At 40.7% G+C, this 18,405-nt stretch overlaps 2 protein-coding genes and 1 long non-coding RNA gene across 4 annotated transcripts in view; 2 read left to right on the forward strand and 1 right to left on the reverse strand.

The window, feature by feature from the left end:
* Window positions 1-63: 63 nt before the first annotated feature.
* Window positions 64-6,681, reverse strand: LOC115017937 (uncharacterized). Of its 2 annotated transcripts, none has more exons than XM_029446682.1 (10): window positions 6,552-6,681; window positions 2,645-2,956; window positions 2,504-2,536; window positions 2,339-2,374; window positions 2,068-2,184; window positions 1,927-1,951; window positions 1,784-1,824; window positions 1,644-1,694; window positions 1,414-1,526; window positions 64-373 (listed from the first exon to the last, which is right to left on the reverse strand). In XM_029446682.1, exons 1-10 carry the CDS (start codon window positions 6,577-6,579, stop codon window positions 242-244), a joined length of 888 nt encoding a protein of 295 aa, XP_029302542.1. In that variant the 5' UTR covers window positions 6,580-6,681; the 3' UTR covers window positions 64-241. The 2 variants fall into 2 exon arrangements, with proteins under 2 accessions (XP_029302542.1, XP_029302541.1); XM_029446681.1 differs by lacking the exon at window positions 6,552-6,681 and adding an exon at window positions 3,103-3,256.
* Window positions 5,613-6,471, forward strand: LOC115017938 (uncharacterized). Its single transcript, XR_003833297.1, has 3 exons — window positions 5,613-5,755; window positions 5,902-6,016; window positions 6,434-6,471. It is a non-coding gene; the product is annotated as an uncharacterized LOC115017938 (long non-coding RNA).
* The window catches only part of LOC115017935 (zonadhesin), a 30,747-nt gene continuing 18,829 nt past the window's right edge, over window positions 6,488-18,405 (forward strand). Inside the window, exons 1-28 of the mRNA XM_029446679.1 lie at window positions 6,488-6,521; window positions 6,896-7,084; window positions 7,255-7,360; window positions 7,445-7,678; window positions 7,783-7,884; window positions 8,063-8,254; window positions 8,477-8,587; window positions 9,152-9,344; window positions 9,530-9,666; window positions 9,942-10,166; window positions 10,375-10,516; window positions 10,667-10,790; window positions 11,177-11,368; window positions 11,476-11,613; window positions 11,841-12,023; window positions 12,122-12,316; window positions 12,524-12,672; window positions 12,799-12,967; window positions 13,085-13,219; window positions 13,337-13,489; window positions 14,495-14,696; window positions 14,881-15,021; window positions 15,125-15,310; window positions 15,607-15,678; window positions 15,798-15,924; window positions 16,678-16,811; window positions 17,250-17,447; window positions 17,667-17,816. Coding sequence (XP_029302539.1) covers window positions 7,468-7,678; window positions 7,783-7,884; window positions 8,063-8,254; window positions 8,477-8,587; window positions 9,152-9,344; window positions 9,530-9,666; window positions 9,942-10,166; window positions 10,375-10,516; window positions 10,667-10,790; window positions 11,177-11,368; window positions 11,476-11,613; window positions 11,841-12,023; window positions 12,122-12,316; window positions 12,524-12,672; window positions 12,799-12,967; window positions 13,085-13,219; window positions 13,337-13,489; window positions 14,495-14,696; window positions 14,881-15,021; window positions 15,125-15,310; window positions 15,607-15,678; window positions 15,798-15,924; window positions 16,678-16,811; window positions 17,250-17,447; window positions 17,667-17,816 — 3,961 coding nt within the window. The 5' untranslated portion in view covers window positions 6,488-6,521; window positions 6,896-7,084; window positions 7,255-7,360; window positions 7,445-7,467. The remainder of the gene's footprint in view (window positions 6,522-6,895; window positions 7,085-7,254; window positions 7,361-7,444; window positions 7,679-7,782; window positions 7,885-8,062; window positions 8,255-8,476; window positions 8,588-9,151; window positions 9,345-9,529; window positions 9,667-9,941; window positions 10,167-10,374; window positions 10,517-10,666; window positions 10,791-11,176; window positions 11,369-11,475; window positions 11,614-11,840; window positions 12,024-12,121; window positions 12,317-12,523; window positions 12,673-12,798; window positions 12,968-13,084; window positions 13,220-13,336; window positions 13,490-14,494; window positions 14,697-14,880; window positions 15,022-15,124; window positions 15,311-15,606; window positions 15,679-15,797; window positions 15,925-16,677; window positions 16,812-17,249; window positions 17,448-17,666; window positions 17,817-18,405) is intronic.

The following is an 18,405-nucleotide window of genomic DNA, read 5'->3' on the forward strand; positions in this document are numbered from 1 at the left end:
ACTATAACATTTTGGTAATATTATCTTTGTTACACTCATGCCAATAAAGAATTTTGACTTGAATGAAATTGAATTGAATGGCTTTATTGGATATAAATGCAAGTTATAAACAGAACATGTAAAAAAAAAACAATATAATAAGTACATATAAAGTAGGATTACTTAAAAAAACAAAAGATAATGCATATTAGCGTGTACATCAAAAACAAGACGTGTGTTTATTCTTCCATCAGTTGCGACCTCAGGCATATGTGATGACTGCATACTCAGAGTTGGTGCTCATCTTACGGCTGACCTCTCTGGGCTGGGGGACATGCAGTCTGTCAGCTGAACGTGAGGCCTGCAGGTGAGACCTTGATTCATCACCCCTCCACTGGAGGAGCAGCAGAGAAAAACTTATGTAGCATGTTGTTGGGATTAGCAACATTGACTCAAGTTTTTTCTTTTTGGGGGGGCACTCTTGTAGGCTCTAATTATTATATTATATATTATAATATATATATATATTAATATTATATTATTATTATTATTATTATTATTATTATTATTATTATTATTATTATATTATTGATACAGAAAGTTAAAACCGGTTGTATTATGTGGTGTATTTAAAAGTGACAGCAACCCTTTTATTCTAAGAAACCACACAATAATGTGTTATTGCAATCTGCAGATGTGTAAACCAACATTGAAATCAATGGCAATAATACAACTCACTTGGTACAATTTAAACAACATATCCATTCAGTGGCCAGTTCATTAGTTACACCTAGCTAACTAAATCAATACTCTAATTCAACACCTCTGCAATGAATCCTACCTTCATAGAGGGTATAATCAGTTTTTGGAGGGGTGTTGCTTAGTTTATGGTCCTTTTGTAAGCTAGTTCGTGGTGCTGTTGAATTATATTGGGTTATACTGAGAGATGTTGCTAATATTTAGTGTATGCAATATGACATAAATACTAAGTAAACTGGCAACTGACCTATGTTTATTTATACATTTCAGTTTTTAAACAAGTAAGTTACACATACGAAGTGTTAGAATTGTGATAAGAGTAGATAGAGATAGATATATGAGCAGACTCCACATTTCTATGTTTCTTGTTTGGCAGCCTCATAATGACTGATGCCCACTGCACACAGTAGCTCTTTATTTTCCCTTTGCCTTCAGCTGTCTATAAAGCATAGCCAAGAAACTGCTCATTAATTTAAAGTGATATATTCTGTGTATTCATTGTGCCTCCTTGTAAACCAACAGCAATAAACTATAAGAGATCACCGTAACATGGGCATTTACCAGCTTTAGATGTATGTGATCTACATAGAACAGAGGGGAATAAGCTGTCCTATGAATTTAAGATTCAGTAAGATAAAAGTGACAAACATATTGACTCTGACTCTCGTCCCTCACCTCTTTTTGATCTCCAGGAGTCAAGTAGCTGACCTGAGTGAGCTCTGGCGTACTGACACCTCGGACAGTGATCATTATGTCAGCATATGGAACCTCAGTGTCGCTCTCATTATCTGGGCCAAAGAAATGATTCAATACATCAATATGTCAGTCTTTGTATTACAGAAGGTGAATGCTGTGTCACTTAGAAATCACGTGTGGTGCTACTGCTGATCCAGAGATCATCTTACCTGGTGTAGGAATCCTCAAAGTCACTCTTTCACTTTGTGTTGACAGTGACCCTGGTGAGTGTGATAGGTATGAATGGCACGACTGCATTTGAAGACTTCAATTCTTGCATTTTTATTTTTGATATTTTTAAACTGTTTACCTTTTACTGGTGAAGGGACTGCGGGAGGAGGCAGTGGTGAACTGAAACAAGAACATATACATAAATTAACTAATAAAGAACTGAAAAAATATTAGATTTTTTGCACTAATTTACCCAAATAGTCATTTTTAAATTGTACTTACCCTGACCTGGACACAACAGGCTCCCCTGGGATGTGTGACAATATTTTACACAATGATATAGACATAATATTTGTGTATTTTCTTATTTAGAAATTGTTACTTTCTTACAGCAATGTTAATAGCGTAATACTTTGTAATCACCTTTATCAGTCCAGTTCTGTCTGTTCCGGTTCAGACACAAGTAAACTGCCAAGGCTGCAAGCACCGTGGCAACAGCAACGGTAACTGTTGCTAAAACCTTAATTCCAATCAATTCTCCTGTTAACACGGAAACACAAGTATTAATTCAGATTGTATTGGATTAAAGCAGAAACTTTTGTTTTTAAGTTCCTCATACAGATTTACTTAATTATATAAAATACAGTCATACATTATCTACATAATTAAACTACCATCTACAGTGCCATCTCACCTCCATTTGAGTCGTTTGGCTTAGCAGGAAGAGATGCTGAGAAATGAAGAATATAGTTTATATAAATTAAAGAGATATGTAACTAAATAGGATATAGTTATAATTGTAAAATATTTTATACCAGATATTTTAAGAATAAATAATAATAAAATTCAAGCTCCTCACCATTTTCAGTCTTTGGGGTAACTGTAACTGTAACTGAAAAACAAGAAGCAACAAACCCATTGAAATTAAATCTTCTTCCAGCTTTGTGACATTTACTTAGCAAAGACAAGATATATCCGATATTGATTTTCATATAATAACCTTGAAGTTGCAGAGAAACAACGCGTTCTATGTTTTTCCGAACTTGCGGGTCATCTGTGTTTAGTGTGTAGCAAGTGTAGATCTTCTCGACATCTTTTGTAGACACATTTGACATATGAAGGGACATTGTGCACAAACTGCTTTTACTGTAATTCCCAAGACAGCCTGAGTATGATGCTTTACTCCAACAGCCACGGACAAATCCACTGGAGCAATTGTATGTGCAGTTTAATGTGAGATAGTCTCCCAACGCTACAGCCAAGACATCTATCAGGTCTCCGGGTATCGTCATTTTAACACAGCTCACAAAATCTGCAAAAAGAGGACATTTGATTGACTTTACAGAAAAAAAACATTATATTACATCAAATACCGAGCACATTTTGATTCTTCTATTGTATTTAACACACTTAAAAAGTGTAGTCCATTGACAAAGAGTAGGCCTATATATACTTTACCGTGTGTCACTAAAAAAAAGAGCAACGTGAAGTGGACTGAGATCATCATTGTTGTTCTGACTCCTACTGCCTAAAAGCATGCAGTCAAATATCTTGTGCTCATGTAGTTTTGGTGATGCTTGCATCTGCAGAAAAATGCTAAAATACCCACACATATGCTCCAACCCCTGGATAAGACTAGAGGAAGTGGTATACAACAGGTTTCAGAGCTGTGTGAAAGTAATTCATAACTTCCCATTTATTGCACCTGACTTCCTGCAAAGTAAAAAAAACATATTCTCAAACATAATGCTACACTTATGACTCACTAACATGATGAAATCACCACATTTTACTTGTGTATTAATAACGCAAAGCATACAATTTGCACATGGTTTGAAAAAAAACATGATAATGCCATTTGAACATACAGTATATCTCAAAAGTGAGTACACCCTTTAGATTTTTGCAAATATTCTGTTATATCCTTTCAGGGGATAACATTATCCTACTGAAACTTTGATATAACTTAAAGTAGTCAGTGTGCTGCTTGAATAACAGTATAGATTTATTGTCCTTTGAAAATTACTCAGTACACAGCTGTTAATGTCTAAACAGCTGGCAACAAAAGTGAGTACACCCCATAGTGAACATGTCCTAATTGTGCCCAATGATGTTGTTTTCCCGCCCTGGTGTCATGTGACTCGTTAGTGTTACAAGGATTCAGGTGTAAATGATAAGCAGGGCTGTTAAATTTGGTGTTTTGGGCACAATTCTCTCTGAATGCTGGACAACATGGCACCTCATGGCAAGGAACTCTCTGAGCGGCTGAAAAAAAGGATTATTGCGCTTCACAAAGATGGCCTTGGCTATAAGAAGATTGCCAACACCATGAAAATGAGTTGCAGCACAGTGGCTAAGATCATACAGCGGTTTTCCAGGACAGGTTCCACTCGGAACAGGCCTCGCCAGGGTCGACCAAAGAAGTTGAGTCCACGTGCTCAGCGTCATATCCAGAGGTTGGTTTCCAAAAATAGACGTGCGAGTGCTTCCAGCATTGCTGCAGAGGTTGCAGAAGTGGGATGTCAGCCTGTCAGTGCCCAGACCATACGCCGCACACTGCATCAAATCGGTTTGTATGGCGGTCGCCCCAGACAGAAGCCCCTTCTGAAACCGATGCATAAGAAAGCCCGCAAACAGTTTGCTGAAGACAATGAATCCAAGAACATGAGTTACTGGAACCATGTCCTGTGGTCTGATGAGACCAAAATAAACCTGTTTGGGTCAGATGGTGTCCGGCGTGTGTGGCGGCACCCTGGTGAGGAGTACCAAGACAAATGTGTTTTGCCTACAGTCAAGCATGGTGGTGGCAGCATCATGGTCTGGGGCTACATGAGTGCTGCCGGCACTGGGGAGCTGCATTTCATTGAGGGACACATGAATTCCAATATATACTGTGACATCCTGCAGCAGAGCATGATCCCCTCTCTTCGGAAACTGGGCCGTAGGGCAGTTTTCCAACATGATAATGACCCTAAACACACCTCCAAGATGACAACGGCCTTGCTGAAGAAGCTGAAGGTTAAGGTGATGGACTGGCCAAGTATGTCTCCACACCTAAACCCAATTGAGCACATGTGGGGCATCCTCAAGAGGAAGGTGGAGGAGTGCAAGGTGTCCAACATCCGTGCGCTCCGTGATGTCGTCGTGGAGGAGTGGAAGAAGATTCCAGAAGCAACCTGTGCAGCTCTGGTGAATTCCATGCCCAGGAGGGTTAAAGCAGTGCTAGATAACAATGGTGGTCACACAAAATATTGACACTTTGGGCACAATTTAGACATGTTCACTATGGGGTGTACTCACTTTTGTTGCCAGCTGTTTAGACATTAACAGCTGTGTACTGAGTAATTTTCAAAGGACAATAAATCTATACTGTTATTCAAGCAGCACACTGACTACTTTAAGTTATATCAAAGTTTCAGTAGGATAATGTTATCCCCTGAAAGGATATAACAGAATATTTGCAAAAATCTAAAGGGTGTACTCACTTTTGAGATATACTGTACGTATCTGCAAATGCACCATTGCAACTCTCTCTCTGCTCGAATAAAGGATGTGGCTGTCATTCATTTTCCACTGGCATTAAATAATTTATTTTTAAATCCTCACGCTTTGAAGACAAAAGGGGTCTTCTGGGATAAAGCTTTCATCGTTAGCGTGTGGATGCATCTGATTTTTTCATGTCTTTTCCATATGTTCTTTTATTTTTAACCTTTTTAATTAATTACAGAACTAACATAAATAATTGAAATCATCCACTAACAGAAACAATATCTAGGTTAGCGTTAGCACACACTCATGCATTATGAAAGTGGAAGATAGAGTTACGGAACATCATTGCACAACATTATCAGCTAGAGCATCACATGGGACTCACATTTCGTGCTCCTGTTTCACTTTCAGTGACTGTGGGCCTCTCACTTTCATGTCTTTAAACAATCTGTCCTGTAGGCTCAGACTAAACAGTTTTGATGAATGAAAATACACAGAAAATGAACCAGTGTGGACTTGATTAGAGATACAGTAATAATGTGCTCATGGAAAGTAATGCATCTGTTCTGTGTTTTAGCTTCTTGGATTTTTCTGCTGCTGACACAATCTGGACTCGCCTCAGGTAAGAGCAATGACTGTAAAAGTTGTTGTTTTTTTATAGTATATGTAACACATTCAGCTAATTTAACCATCTTGACTAGAGAGTCAAACATATTGACTAATGACAGACTTCTACATACTTATGTTAATCTATGTACTGTATGTAAGAATCATCTGAAGGGAGTGCAGACCTCCCCCTCGGTGAAGAGATAGACGTTGATCAGTGTCCAGAGGGAAAACACTTCTCCCACCAGCTTTGTTTGGAGTGTCCAGCTGGTCATTTGTAAGTCATCAACCATCTTTGAAATGACTGACCTGTTTAATCTTAAAGTGTAGCTACACTATAAAAATAGTTATAAATCTCTATGTAGCACTTACATTGGTTTGTCTTATTTGAAGCTATTGTACTGCACTTGAAATGATTTCACCTATTTGAAGCTAATGTACTTGCACGATTCTTACTGTTTACTCGCTTTGGACAAAAGTATCAGCTAAAAGAAGTGTAATGTAATGTAATAATAAATAATAATCTATGAGACCTTAATATAAAGAGACATTATTTCCTGATCCTTTTTAAGAAATCACATGTAAGAATTTGACATAAGATTTATATATATATATATATATATATTAAATCACTAATTACACATTTACCTGTAATAAAAATAATCTTTTTATTTATTTATTTTTATTTTTACAGTTGTCCCGGCAATGTATCTGCACCTCATAGATGTCCAGCAGGAACATTCAACCTCTACACAGGGAAAAGCAGTATCAGTGACTGCAAAGTAAGAGACAGCTGTGGATAGAAAACCCACCATCATCATCCATGAGTCCATCCGTCATGTCCCCCTTTGAAAACCAATAAAAGCATATCTGTCATACTTGACAGTCTTTCTAGCAATGAATCAGATTCATAGATCTTTTTCACAACAAACACTTTTTGACTTGTCATAGCAGGAAAAGCACAGGTGGAACCAATACAATTAACGAGGAACTGCAATGCAACAATTAATGATTAGTCACACCTGTGTGAAAAAGGCATCTTAAACTTTAGCTTTGCTTCACATTTATTTCCCTTTATCATGTACGTTTATACCTTGACGTCCCAGGTGGTATTGTTGTCATTGTGCTGCCTTTACTCATTTCTGTATGTTTGCAGCCTTGTTTTCCAGGTCTGATCAGTTCAGAGGACAGAGTGGACTGTAGGCTGTGTCCTGCAGGTTTCTCATGTGATCCAGCCAATGGGACCCTCTCTTTATGCCCCCCGGGACAACATTCTCCTGAGGGGGTCCTACAGTGTCTGACGTGCCCTGTAGATTCTGTCTGCACTTCTGGATTTCCTATTAAGGTAAGTATTACAGCAGACTATTTCAATTACAAATCCTTTATTGGTAACATATTGAATTGAGAAGAATGTCTAGTTTTCCATTATAGATGAGTGGTAAAGTGTGCCGAGAAAATGGAAATAATCTAAGTTCTCCTTTCTCCCTTATTCTTCACTTATATGTGCCTTTATAGTGTCGACCTGGCAGGGAGCCCAACGTAGATCACACCGTGTGTAATGACTGTCCACCGGGCTTTTATTCCACTGTATGCACTATCCAGTGCCTGCAGTGTCCAGCAGGTAGTACAGTAACACATTAAGATTATCTAATCGGCTCTCAATGAAGTGTTTCATTTGAAATAAATCTGTTTATTTCTGCCATAGGAAGCTATTGTCCAGATAGCGGGATGTCACAGCCGCTCCCCTGTCCTCCTAGTTGGACTTCCACACCTGGGCAGACTTACTGCCGTAGCTGTAATGACACATCTTTGCTGTGTGGGGGAGCTGTGACCCCCCGCTGGAGCCAGCCAGTCCACAGGTCCAGTCAAACAATCAGCTGTCGACCAGGAACATACAAAGACATGAGGGAAGAGGTAGCATGTGTGGTCTGTCCAATAGGTTAGTGGTTATCACTGCATACTCACATTCATATTTCAGTTTCCTCCCCTCCTGGAAGAATATATATTATAATATATGTGTGTACATGTTTCTCTTCATTTCAGGTCATTACTGTGTGGGAGGTGTAGCTCTACCCTGTCCTGCAGGGACTTACGGCCCCAATGAAGGTCTGCAGAGACTGAGAGACTGCACAATATGTCCTGCAGGTAGAGTATTGACTGATAGTGGCACATTTTCTAAATTGTTATTCTCAAAGTTTCATGTCCAAAGACTATAATATGTGCAGTCATATCAGTATTAGTATGCATACCCATAAACCAATATAAGATATCCTCTGAAAAAAAAAGTATTCATATGAACTTGTCTATAAATAATTTTCTCTAGGGTTTTACTGTCTGGAAGGCAGCTCACGGAGACCCACCTCCCGTTTCCTCTGCACACAGGGCTATTACTGTGAGGAGGGCACTGTCGCCCCTCACGGGTCACCTTGCCCTGCTGGTACAGCGGGAGAACAACTGGGTCAGACAAGTAGGGCAGCCTGCAAGAGATGCAGAGAAGGACGCTTCTGTCCTGCAGGAAAGTCTTAGCACTAATACACCGACTTCAATGGAGCAACAAATACTGAAATATAAAACATAAGTTTCACATTGCCACTCGAAGAAAGAACCTAAAAGGGAGATTGTGTGTGTGTGTGTGTGTGTGTGTATGTATGTGTGTGTGTGTGTGTGTGTGTGTGTGTGTGTGTGTGTGTGTGTGTGTGTGTGTGTGTGTGTGTGTGTGTGTGTGTGTGTATCACAGGCTCATCTGGTCCTGGCTTACCCTGTGCTCGGGGGAGATACTGTCCTGCTGGCACCTTGGAAGAAGTGATTTGTCCTCGAGGCACCTTCACCCCTCATCAAGGAGCAATAAGTACATTTATATGCTGTTTTATACTCACCTCTTATTAAATAACATTTTATAATCACAGTTATTGATTAGTTCCCCTTGGGTATCAGGCTCTGGCCTGCCATTTATTTATAAGTGAAATTATTATTTGGGAACTGCCCTAAAGTCCATCAGCAGCTCAGCTTTAACTAATATGCTGCTATAGCCATCTATCATAGCAAACTCAGTGATTATATAAAGATATAAGTGTTGTTTACTTCCCACGATGAACTGGAATGTATAGATGTGAAATTGCAACAGATGGATGCCAAGGGGCAAAGAGAGAAAGTGTCCAATACGCCAATATAAAAAACAACTGTTGGTGGCCAGCTGGAGCTGTGAGTCCTGAATAGAAAAACTAATGGATGACTGTCAAAGGAAATCTAACTATGTGCTAGATGAGCAGGGCCTTTAACATAGAGGTGGATTGCAAAAACTCCAAATAATACATTTAAATGAATCTAATAGACATCCTAATAAAGTAGGCATACAGTGTTTTCTAAACATACATTCATTCATCTTAGGCATCTTGTAACTATTCCCCTCCAGGTGTGAAGGACTGTCTCAAATGCCCGGCTGGTTTTTACTGTCCTGAGGGGAGAAGCGACCCTGTGCCCTGTCCACCAGGCTCCTTTAACCCCTTAGAGGGTCAGGATGAGTTGGCTGATTGCAGGGAGTGCTATGCAGGGAAGGCCTGCACACAGGTAGCCCTGAGGGCCCCCGATGTGGAATGCATGCAAGGGTGGGTAACCCCTTTTCTGTTGTTTGTCTGGTTTTATTCTTCAGTGATACAGTAAACTTATGGTTTTGATACCGCATGACTTAAATAAGTAAAAATATTTCTCTTACAAAGGAACTTTTGTAATATTGCCTTTTATCTAATTCAGCCTTTAATCGTTACCCCATAATTGTGATGACTTTTGATAGGTATGTGTGTCCCCCTGGTTCCTCTAAACCCAACGCGGCGACCAATGCCTGTCCACCAGGGACGCTGAGCAATCGCACTGACCTCACTGACCGCTCACACTGTCAGCAGTGCCCAGTGCGATATGCCTGTCTACGAGGTGTCATTTATCTTTCACACATTTACATGTTCAGATGTTTTTTGTTTTTTTCAAACACTATTTATGTATATCTATACATAAGAAATGTTGTGACATGAGTCAACATATTGGTATAGCGTTAAGGAAATAATGTACACATTTTCGAGCTTACTCCAACTAATATTTGTATTTAGTCAGTATCATCTAAACCGACTTAATATCAATACAATGTATAGCTTGCAGTTTGTTTGGAAGTTTTTCCTACCTTGATGCCTATATTATTTATGTTTTATCAGGAACTGGTGGTATCCAGAGACCACCACTCTCCTGCTTTGCAGGGCATTATTGTCCCCCTGGAACTATGTTCCCCACCCAGTACAAGTGTCCTGTGGGGACATGGAGTAGTCACAGTGGGTTGGAAAATGAAAGTGAGTGTCGGCCATGCCCACAGGGCTGGTACTGTTTGGCTGGATCTGGAGCTCCGTCAGGTCGATGCAGCTCTGGACACTACTGTCCTGACGGTACACATGAGTGTGAATCTTAATTAAATGAATAAATGTTATTACTGTTGTAGTTTAAAAATCTAACTCACAAAATGATCTTTAAAAGTAAAGCATTTTTTTCTTTCCGTATTAAAATGATTTCATAAAAAAAGATTTGTTTTCTCTTTAAGAGCTGTAATTATGAGTCATTCATGCTGATATAACTCTTTCGATGTTGCATCACCAGGGACTGCATATGGCACCCAGTTTCCTTGCCCTGCGGGAACCTACAGCATCCACATGGGCAACAGATACCGAGAAGATTGCCTAATTTGTCCTAAAGGCTCATTCTGTCAAAAGGGCACCTCCAAACCTTCCCCCTGCCCACTGTAAGCAGTCATTGTGTGTTGAATATCAAAAGGAAGATGTGAGAATGATGATAAAGTGTATGATGATATGGAAATAATTTGCTATATCTGGTAAATCTAAGGATTAAGCTGGTGCAGTAAGTAACATTTAGTATATCTGTCTTTCTTCAGATCCACATTTCGCCATCTGAAAGGAGGTCGGAGGCTGGAGGACTGCTTTGCTTGCCCTGCTGGCTATTTTTGTCCCCACTCAGCCATTGTCAACCCCAGAGTGTGTGGAGCTGGCAGCTACTCTGTAAGGTCCCCTTTTAAAACACAGTCCACAGTGACTGGTCAACTGACAGAACCTGTAGAAACCAGAGCTGCTCTACGAGTCTCGTCCTTCCATCAGCCTGTCTGATTGTCTTATTTTTAGACTAGCATTTTCCGCCCACAGTGATCGTCTTACATTACTCACCATGTATGTACATCTGTAAATGTCAGCAATAGGAGTAGTTAAAGTCAAATGTTATTAAAGTTCATGTTTTGCTTTCAATATTGAAGAGATATCAGCATCTTACAAGTTCGATCCACTTTTCCCTTTTGTTTTCAGTCTGTATTTTGCACTGTCCCTCCCCCATACTGGTGATATCTTTAACTTCAGCTCTTTGAATCTTCCTTCACGTTCTTTTGTGTGTGTAGGATGAGGGCTCTGCGGGGTGTTCTCCATGCCTGCAGGGCCACTACTGCAGTAATGAGACCACTAGTGAGGAAGCCATGTTAAGCATCATGGTGTGCCCCCCAGGCTTTCTCTGCTCTCAGGGTTTGGCCCGAGACCCTCAGCGCTCAGCCACCCTCTGTCCTCGAGGCTTCTACTGCCCCGGAGGAGGCATTGTGAGTCAAACGATGCATACAGCAAAGTAATATATGTTTTTTAATATTGGCATTCTTTTCAAATGTCTGAATCGCTAACCTACCTGCAAATGTGATTTCCCTCATAGGATCCCAACCCCATTCCTTGCCCCAATGGTACCTACAGTGAATCTCCAGGTCTGCGTGATGCCAGCGAGTGTGTCCAGTGTCCGGAGGGGAAGTACTGTTACTCCCAGCAGCCTCAGGAGCAGCCTATTACCAGACCTGTAAGATGCCAAATGAATGAGATGAACGAATATATTAAAGTATCCTATTTCAATTTTTTTCTACCTAATCCATTTTTATCAAAGTGACCGTGCATAATTATATTATACATACTGAGCACAAAAATGCTCATTAATATAGTCATTTTTTGTTTTAGGTGACGATTTCACACAATTACATAAATAAATACATAAATGACACAATTATTATGTATGATGTAATATTTCAGACAGGCATGTGTCCTCACGGGCACTATTGCCCCAGAGGGACTGGCTACCCCAACACCTACCCCTGTCAGTCTGGCCAATATAGGAACAACACTCTTGGTCACAGTGGAGAAACATGTGTTTCATGTCCATCCAGGCATTACTGCGACAGACTAGGAACTCACATGCCCTCAGTCTGCCCTCGGGTAGGAATATCCAGCATTTTGACTTTGCAACTTTAATTGTGCTTGGCACTGTGCATGTGAAACCACCTCTTCCTCTCTGTCTGTCACGCTATTGATAGGGCTGTTACTGTCCGGAGGGCACTTCTACTCCGGAACCTTGTCCTGAAGGAACCTACAGCTCCCGTTCAGCTCTCAGTGACGGGTCTGAGTGCTCCCCTTGTGGCGGAGGACAGTATTGCACCAGTGTGGGACTCTCAGAGCCCTCGGGAAGCTGCAAAGAGCGCTTCTACTGTAGAGAGGGAGCCACGTCTGCAGTACGAAACTTCTATTTTAATAATTTATTCAATGGACGTTGCTAGTCTTTAATGCTTTATTCCTGTCTTTTATAAATGATAGGTCGGTGACACATGTCACATTAATTACTGTCTAATTTTCAGTTTACGTTGTTATGTATTACATTGAATTACTTGGAATGGGCCTTTTTAGGAATGCAATTATGTCTGTACTGTGACTATGTCCAGACTCCTGCGGATGGGCCTACAGGAGGTTTGTGTCCAGCAGGAAGTTACTGTCCTCTAGCTTCGTCCTCTCCCCGACCCTGTCCCCCCGGCACCTTCAGCAACAGCACTGGCCTCAGCAGACCTGAAGAGTGTGCCAGCTGTCCACCCGGGTAATGCTACTCACACTCACTTCCTCCTCATGCTGTGATTATTCAGATGTCACCTTATTTATTTAAGAGGACCATGTTAAAAAGAAACGTCTATTCTTTGTGTGAATATTTTTCTCTCCCTGTCAGTTTCTATTGTTTAGGTTCCAACAACACCTCACCTTCAGGTCCTTGTTTTCCTGGTTTCTACTGCACTGGTGGCTCAGCGTCACCTGTTCAGAATGAAGCAGAGGAGGGTTATTATACCTTGGAGAGGGCAGCGAGGCCACAACCGTGTCCTCTTGGCACTTTTCAGCCAGTAGGAAATAATCCATACAGAATACAAAGTGCTATTCTACTGAAAGTGTGCTGTTAAAATTAGATAATGAGATAAAGCCATGTTAAGGTTATTCCCCTGTCTATAAATCCTCCACAGCGTCAAGGTGCACAGTCATGTGTGGAGTGTCAGGGAGGCAGACTGTGTAACCAGACAGGCTTGTCCCACCCACCACTGTGTCCCAGAGGACACTTCTGTCCTCCGGGGTCTTCTGTTGCTCGACCCTGTCCTCCAGTCAGTATTTGTGTGTTATTGTGTGTGTGTGTGTACTTTTGCACTAAAGCGTCATGAATTGGATTTAACTCTCATTCAAATTCACATATTGTAAAATGATACCATCTCATTATTCAGGGCTATTACTCTGACCAGCCTGGCAGTGACGCTGTGCAGCACTGTCGGCCATGCGAGGCTGGTTGGTTCTGCAGCCGAGCCGGTCTGTCTGACCCTCAGGGTCTCTGTGACCCGGGACACTACTGCACCTCTGGAGCCTCCACTGCCACTCCGGTAGGATGTAATGAATAACAATTTTGATAGCTTGGCTTCCAGCAGCTTATCCAAGAAATAACTGATGTTTTTAGTAAGAACTAAATAATATTATATAATATATATATTTAATATATATATATCTATATATATATATAGATATAGATATAGATATAGATATAGATAGATAGATATCATATGCAATAATAAGAAATATAGATACAGAATAGCATTTTAAGTATTAGTTTTAAACACTTCCAAAATGTGAGTTTTCTTTTTGGACAGTATAATAACAAGTCTCATGGCAGTCTCTTCTAGATATACAGTGACTCTTCCCAGGTATCAGAGGTTGTACACAGAGAATGAGAGAATTAATACAATCATCTTATTCTACAGGTATTGAAAGGAATTTAATAGACTATTTTTTGATGCCATATTATCAAATTGTTGTTCAAATTTCTTCCAAAGATATATTTCATATGCAGGAAGAAACCACGCTGTAAACACCTTTCATGTATTTATCCATGTTGCTCTTTGAATGATAAACGATGATGGTGAAATGTTTGACATTTTGTCTGCTATGTGCTTGTTGTGAGGAAACAATATAGCTTGTTAGCATGTTACAGTATATGAGCCAGAGCGAAGCAGCACAGACGGGGACAAACATGGGGCAATTAAAGAGGTGGAAATGTGTTTATATATTTGAATATCTTTGCTTTCTAAGTTAAACGTGTGTAGTTTATTTGATGGCAGCTATTTATGTCCCACACACTTGGACTCCTTAAGTGTTTCCTGTCATTTTAATATAATTAGGAATTTAGTAACGTGTTTAGTTTAAGTTTGAACTGGCAAATAAATAATGTTTTTCAGATTTGTTTTTTGGATAGGCTGCTGATAGTGCGTGGGAAATGAATGACAGCTACCAACTCAACTTGCCAACTGCTTTAACTTTTAAAGTTTTAACTATAAGTGACCAAAATGATCAAACTTTGTCATAGTTTGATGATTACTCCAATATTCCTGCAGGTGGCCGTGGCCTCTGGAGGTGTATGTTCTGCAGGCTACATCTGTCCACGAGGGACCATGTACCCCCAGCAGCACCCCTGCCCTGTAGGAACCTGGAGCAACACTGTGGGAGGCCAAAACCTGTCCTCCTGCTGGCCTTGCCCTCCAGGACTCTACTGCAACAATACTGGACTCAGCCAGCCCTCAGGAATCTGTGATACAGGTATGGGAATTTATTATCTGACACAATGACGAAAACAGTTTAATAGAACAACATTTAAGATTTTAAGATTTAACTTTTTATATTTGTCCACACTATTATTTTATGGGTCGGTGAAGATGTCTGTCCTTTTTTCTTCTTCATACTTTTAGGTCCATAACTTTTTTTTATATCTACTGATTTATAGGGTATTACTGTTCAGGAGGGGCAGTGTCTTCAATTCCCTCAGACGGACTGACGGGGGACATTTGTCCAATTGGATACTACTGTCCCATGGGCTCAACTTCTCCTGTGCTCTGCCCTGATGGGACGTACTCAAACTTTACAGGTATAGAAAATACATTTCATGAAACTGAATGACATAGTAAGTATCACGATTTAAAACATAAAAGGCAGACATTACTTTACTACTTTTGCTGTTTTGGATGAAGGGGCAGAAGAGTGTGGTGACTGCCTCTCAGGGACCTACTGTCTCTCAGGAGAAGGTGTCCAGGCCTGCCCAGCCGGACACTACTGTTTAGGTGGCGGTGTTGAGGGTATCCTGCCCTGCCCTCCTGGCACATACAGCCCTCAGTTTGGCCTCAGCCAAGTGGAGCAGTGCCTCGTTTGTCCAGCAGGTGAGAGTATTGTCACATGTTTTCTTCATTGCTCTCCAAGACACTGGAAAGTCGTTCATTAAGTGTTTAATGAGCTGAATCCGTTTTTTTTAGGTAATAAAGTCCTCAATTTGATAGATGTGCTGGAACTAATTGATTTAGATCGAATACAACAATAGAATGCTTTATCACATTTAAATAACTAGAGGAGGAATATTATTTTATGATGTGATGAAATTAACAATCAAGACTTGGAGAATGTCCCGGCCTTATTGTTACTGCAGTGGTGTTTTCAATGCTTCATGCTGTGTCTACAGGGTTCTACTGTGAGGACTGGGGTCTCTTTGAACCTACTGGACCCTGTCAGACTGGTTACTACTGCATAGCAGGTACACTACACGTATGATACCATCAGCAGTTGTGACAATGGCAATATTAACATTTATCATTGTAACCTGACCTATAAGCCAGGACAACTAAACTTATCTTAAATGTGCAACTTCTTAAGGCGTGAACTTTCAGAACCCAGATGGTAACTTCAGCACAGGAGTGGGAGGAGCCTGTCCAAAGGGGAAGTACTGTCCTGAAGGCACCAGTCTCCCACTGCCCTGCCCACCAGGAACCTACTCTGACAGGTCGTCTGACCCACATATCTTTTGTTGCGTTCAAATGTTATTAATGTTACAACAGAAGAGATGACATACACATACGATCAGCAATTCAGCAGTGAATAGATGTAATAAATCAAACAATATATGTATAAGGACGTGTCAGTAAGCTGTAACAATACAGCACAGAAAGCACAAATATAAAGTCACTAAGTCAGTGGTGCCCAAACTATTTTAGCAGGCCCCCCCCCCCTTTTATAGATAAGAATATTTTCGAGCCCCCCCTCCCCCCTGGGAGCCCTGTCACAAACTTGTCCATGTTATGCTAGCAGGGCTCAAGCCTTGCCAAACCCCCCCTGCAATAGCTCTGCCCCCCCCCCCCACCCCAGGGGGCCCACCCCCCACTTTGGGAACCACTGCTCTAAGTCCCTATAATGGATGCAGATGACTATATATGCCCAGACATACACACATATGTATGTACACAACATAAACCTACACACCACTATGCTAAAAAACACAAGTTAACATACATGCTTGCATATTACACACACACATTCATAGTAGATACACATATTACACACACACATTCATAGTAGATACACATATTACACACACACATTCATAGTAGATACACATATTACACACACACATTCATAGTAGATACACATATTACATGTACACATTTGTAGGCAGTTATTCCTGTTGTGTTGCTGTGTAACTGTTTATGTGTTTGTGTTGTCATCTGTTGTCATCTGTCACACACATGCATGGTTGCAGTCTTCATCTGACAGACAACCTTGGCTGTAGTCCATGTCCAGCGGGTCACTTATGTGGCACTGCAGGTCTCACTCGTCCATCTGGATTGTGTCAAGCAGGATTTTACTGTCCAGGGGGAGATACATCAGCTACAGGTAGAATGTCAAAATATTGAGTTTGTTTCATTTTATTCATGAGAAGTTAATTTATTTTGTGCTTGTTAGATAATGTCAAAATGATTTATCCCCACACTCCATCTCTACTGCAGGATAAACTTAGTTTGAGCGACTTCAAATATTGACACAATGCTTTCACAGTTAATTAATCAAAAATAATTTTATGAATGTAGTTTATACACGATATGGAATAGTGGAGAGCACAGCTAATTATGTGTGGAGAGTAATGTTATGAATAAGCATCAGCTAGTAGAAAAACAGATGCTGATAAATGCAGAAAATCTGAATGTGTGAGGGTGTTTTGTTGAAAGACTGATTACTGAATTAATCAGTGTTTATTACATGATTCATCACATTAAAGGCTTAGCAGTCATAATCTCTGTAATTTACCACATCTAATTGTTATTTCCTCTCCAGGCTCAGAAGGAGGTCTTTGCCCACCAGGTCATTACTGCCCTGAGGGTAGTGCTAGCTCTGTGCCATGCCCAGCTGGAGCCTACACCATCCTTACGGGCCAGTCAGTATGTTACCGCTGCCCTGCTGGCTACTACTGTCCAGAGAAGACTGCCAACTTCACCGAGTTCCCCTGTCCCCCTGGCTTCTATTGTCCTGATGGTACACTTACTCAAAACATTCAACAGTCACGGCTGTGTTTCCTCATGAATGTATTGATTAGTAGTAACATCTTGCAGCTTCTTGTTGTACTTAACAATTGTTTCTGCTTTGATGAACGATTCCCCTCAGCTTTCGCAATACAAGTAAACATGAATAGTATTTAAAACAGTGAAATGGCATGTTGCACTTGTTTGAAGTCCAATTGTGTTATATGTGTAGGTACAAGGCATGCCACTCAGTTCCCCTGTCCTCGTGGATACTACAACCCAGAGCCCATGACTCAGAGTCTGGACAGCTGCCTGCCTTGTCCTCCAGGACACTACTGTGAGAAGGAGAGGCTGACCAAAGTGTCTGGAAAATGCAAGTCTGGTCAGTGTCTTTTTAAAATTTCTACGAAAGACACATTCACAGCCTGGTTTCTCAGTGTCAGGACTCTGTCCTCTGTGAAGCCTTTTTGTCTCTAGGGGTTGCCAGTCTAAAGCCGTCTGGAAGAATTGCGGCTAGGGAACAAAGAGTGCACATTAAATATACACAACTCATCCCCAGCCACATCAGTCATTATTTTACTTCTTCTCTCTTCACAGTTTAGTGTAGTATTTAAGCAACATCAGCAGCTTTTAGATGATTCCCTGCATTATTTATTTATGTACAAAGGTGCCAAACAACCTGGCTCCATATGCCAACAGCCTAATGCACACAAGTCTCAGGCAGATAATAGAACAGTGCCTACCTGGTTTGTTTCTCATCAATGACTCGTCTCTAACACTTTGCACTGTCTTGCTGTCGTCCCGCTCCCGTGGAGCGTCTTTTTCCCCCCCTGTGCTGAGAAAATCATCATTTGATGTGACGTCTACACTGATTCTACTTTATGTCAGCAGCAGGAGTGTTTGTATATCACAGAGATGGACAGCAGTCAAAACATCAGTGCATCATAATACATTGTCTCCCACTCTGTCTG

Source organism: Cottoperca gobio, chromosome 13 (genome assembly GCF_900634415.1).
Source record: "Cottoperca gobio chromosome 13, fCotGob3.1, whole genome shotgun sequence".
NCBI classification, from domain to species: domain Eukaryota; kingdom Metazoa; phylum Chordata; class Actinopteri; order Perciformes; family Bovichtidae; genus Cottoperca; species Cottoperca gobio.

Bases quoted from the DNA above. Each gene is read 5' to 3' on its own strand.
- LOC115017937 (XM_029446681.1), bottom strand. From the start codon at position 3,151: ATGATGATCTCAGTCCACTTCACGTTGCTCTTTTTTTTAGTGACACAC. The intron at 2,537-2,644 runs GTTATTATATGA...CTTGTTTTTCAG, and splicing joins TGTTTCTCTGCAACTTCAAG to TTACAGTTACAGTTACCCCA. The intron at 1,825-1,926 runs GTAAGTACAATT...TTCTTGTTTCAG, and splicing joins CCTGTTGTGTCCAGGTCAGG to TTCACCACTGCCTCCTCCCG.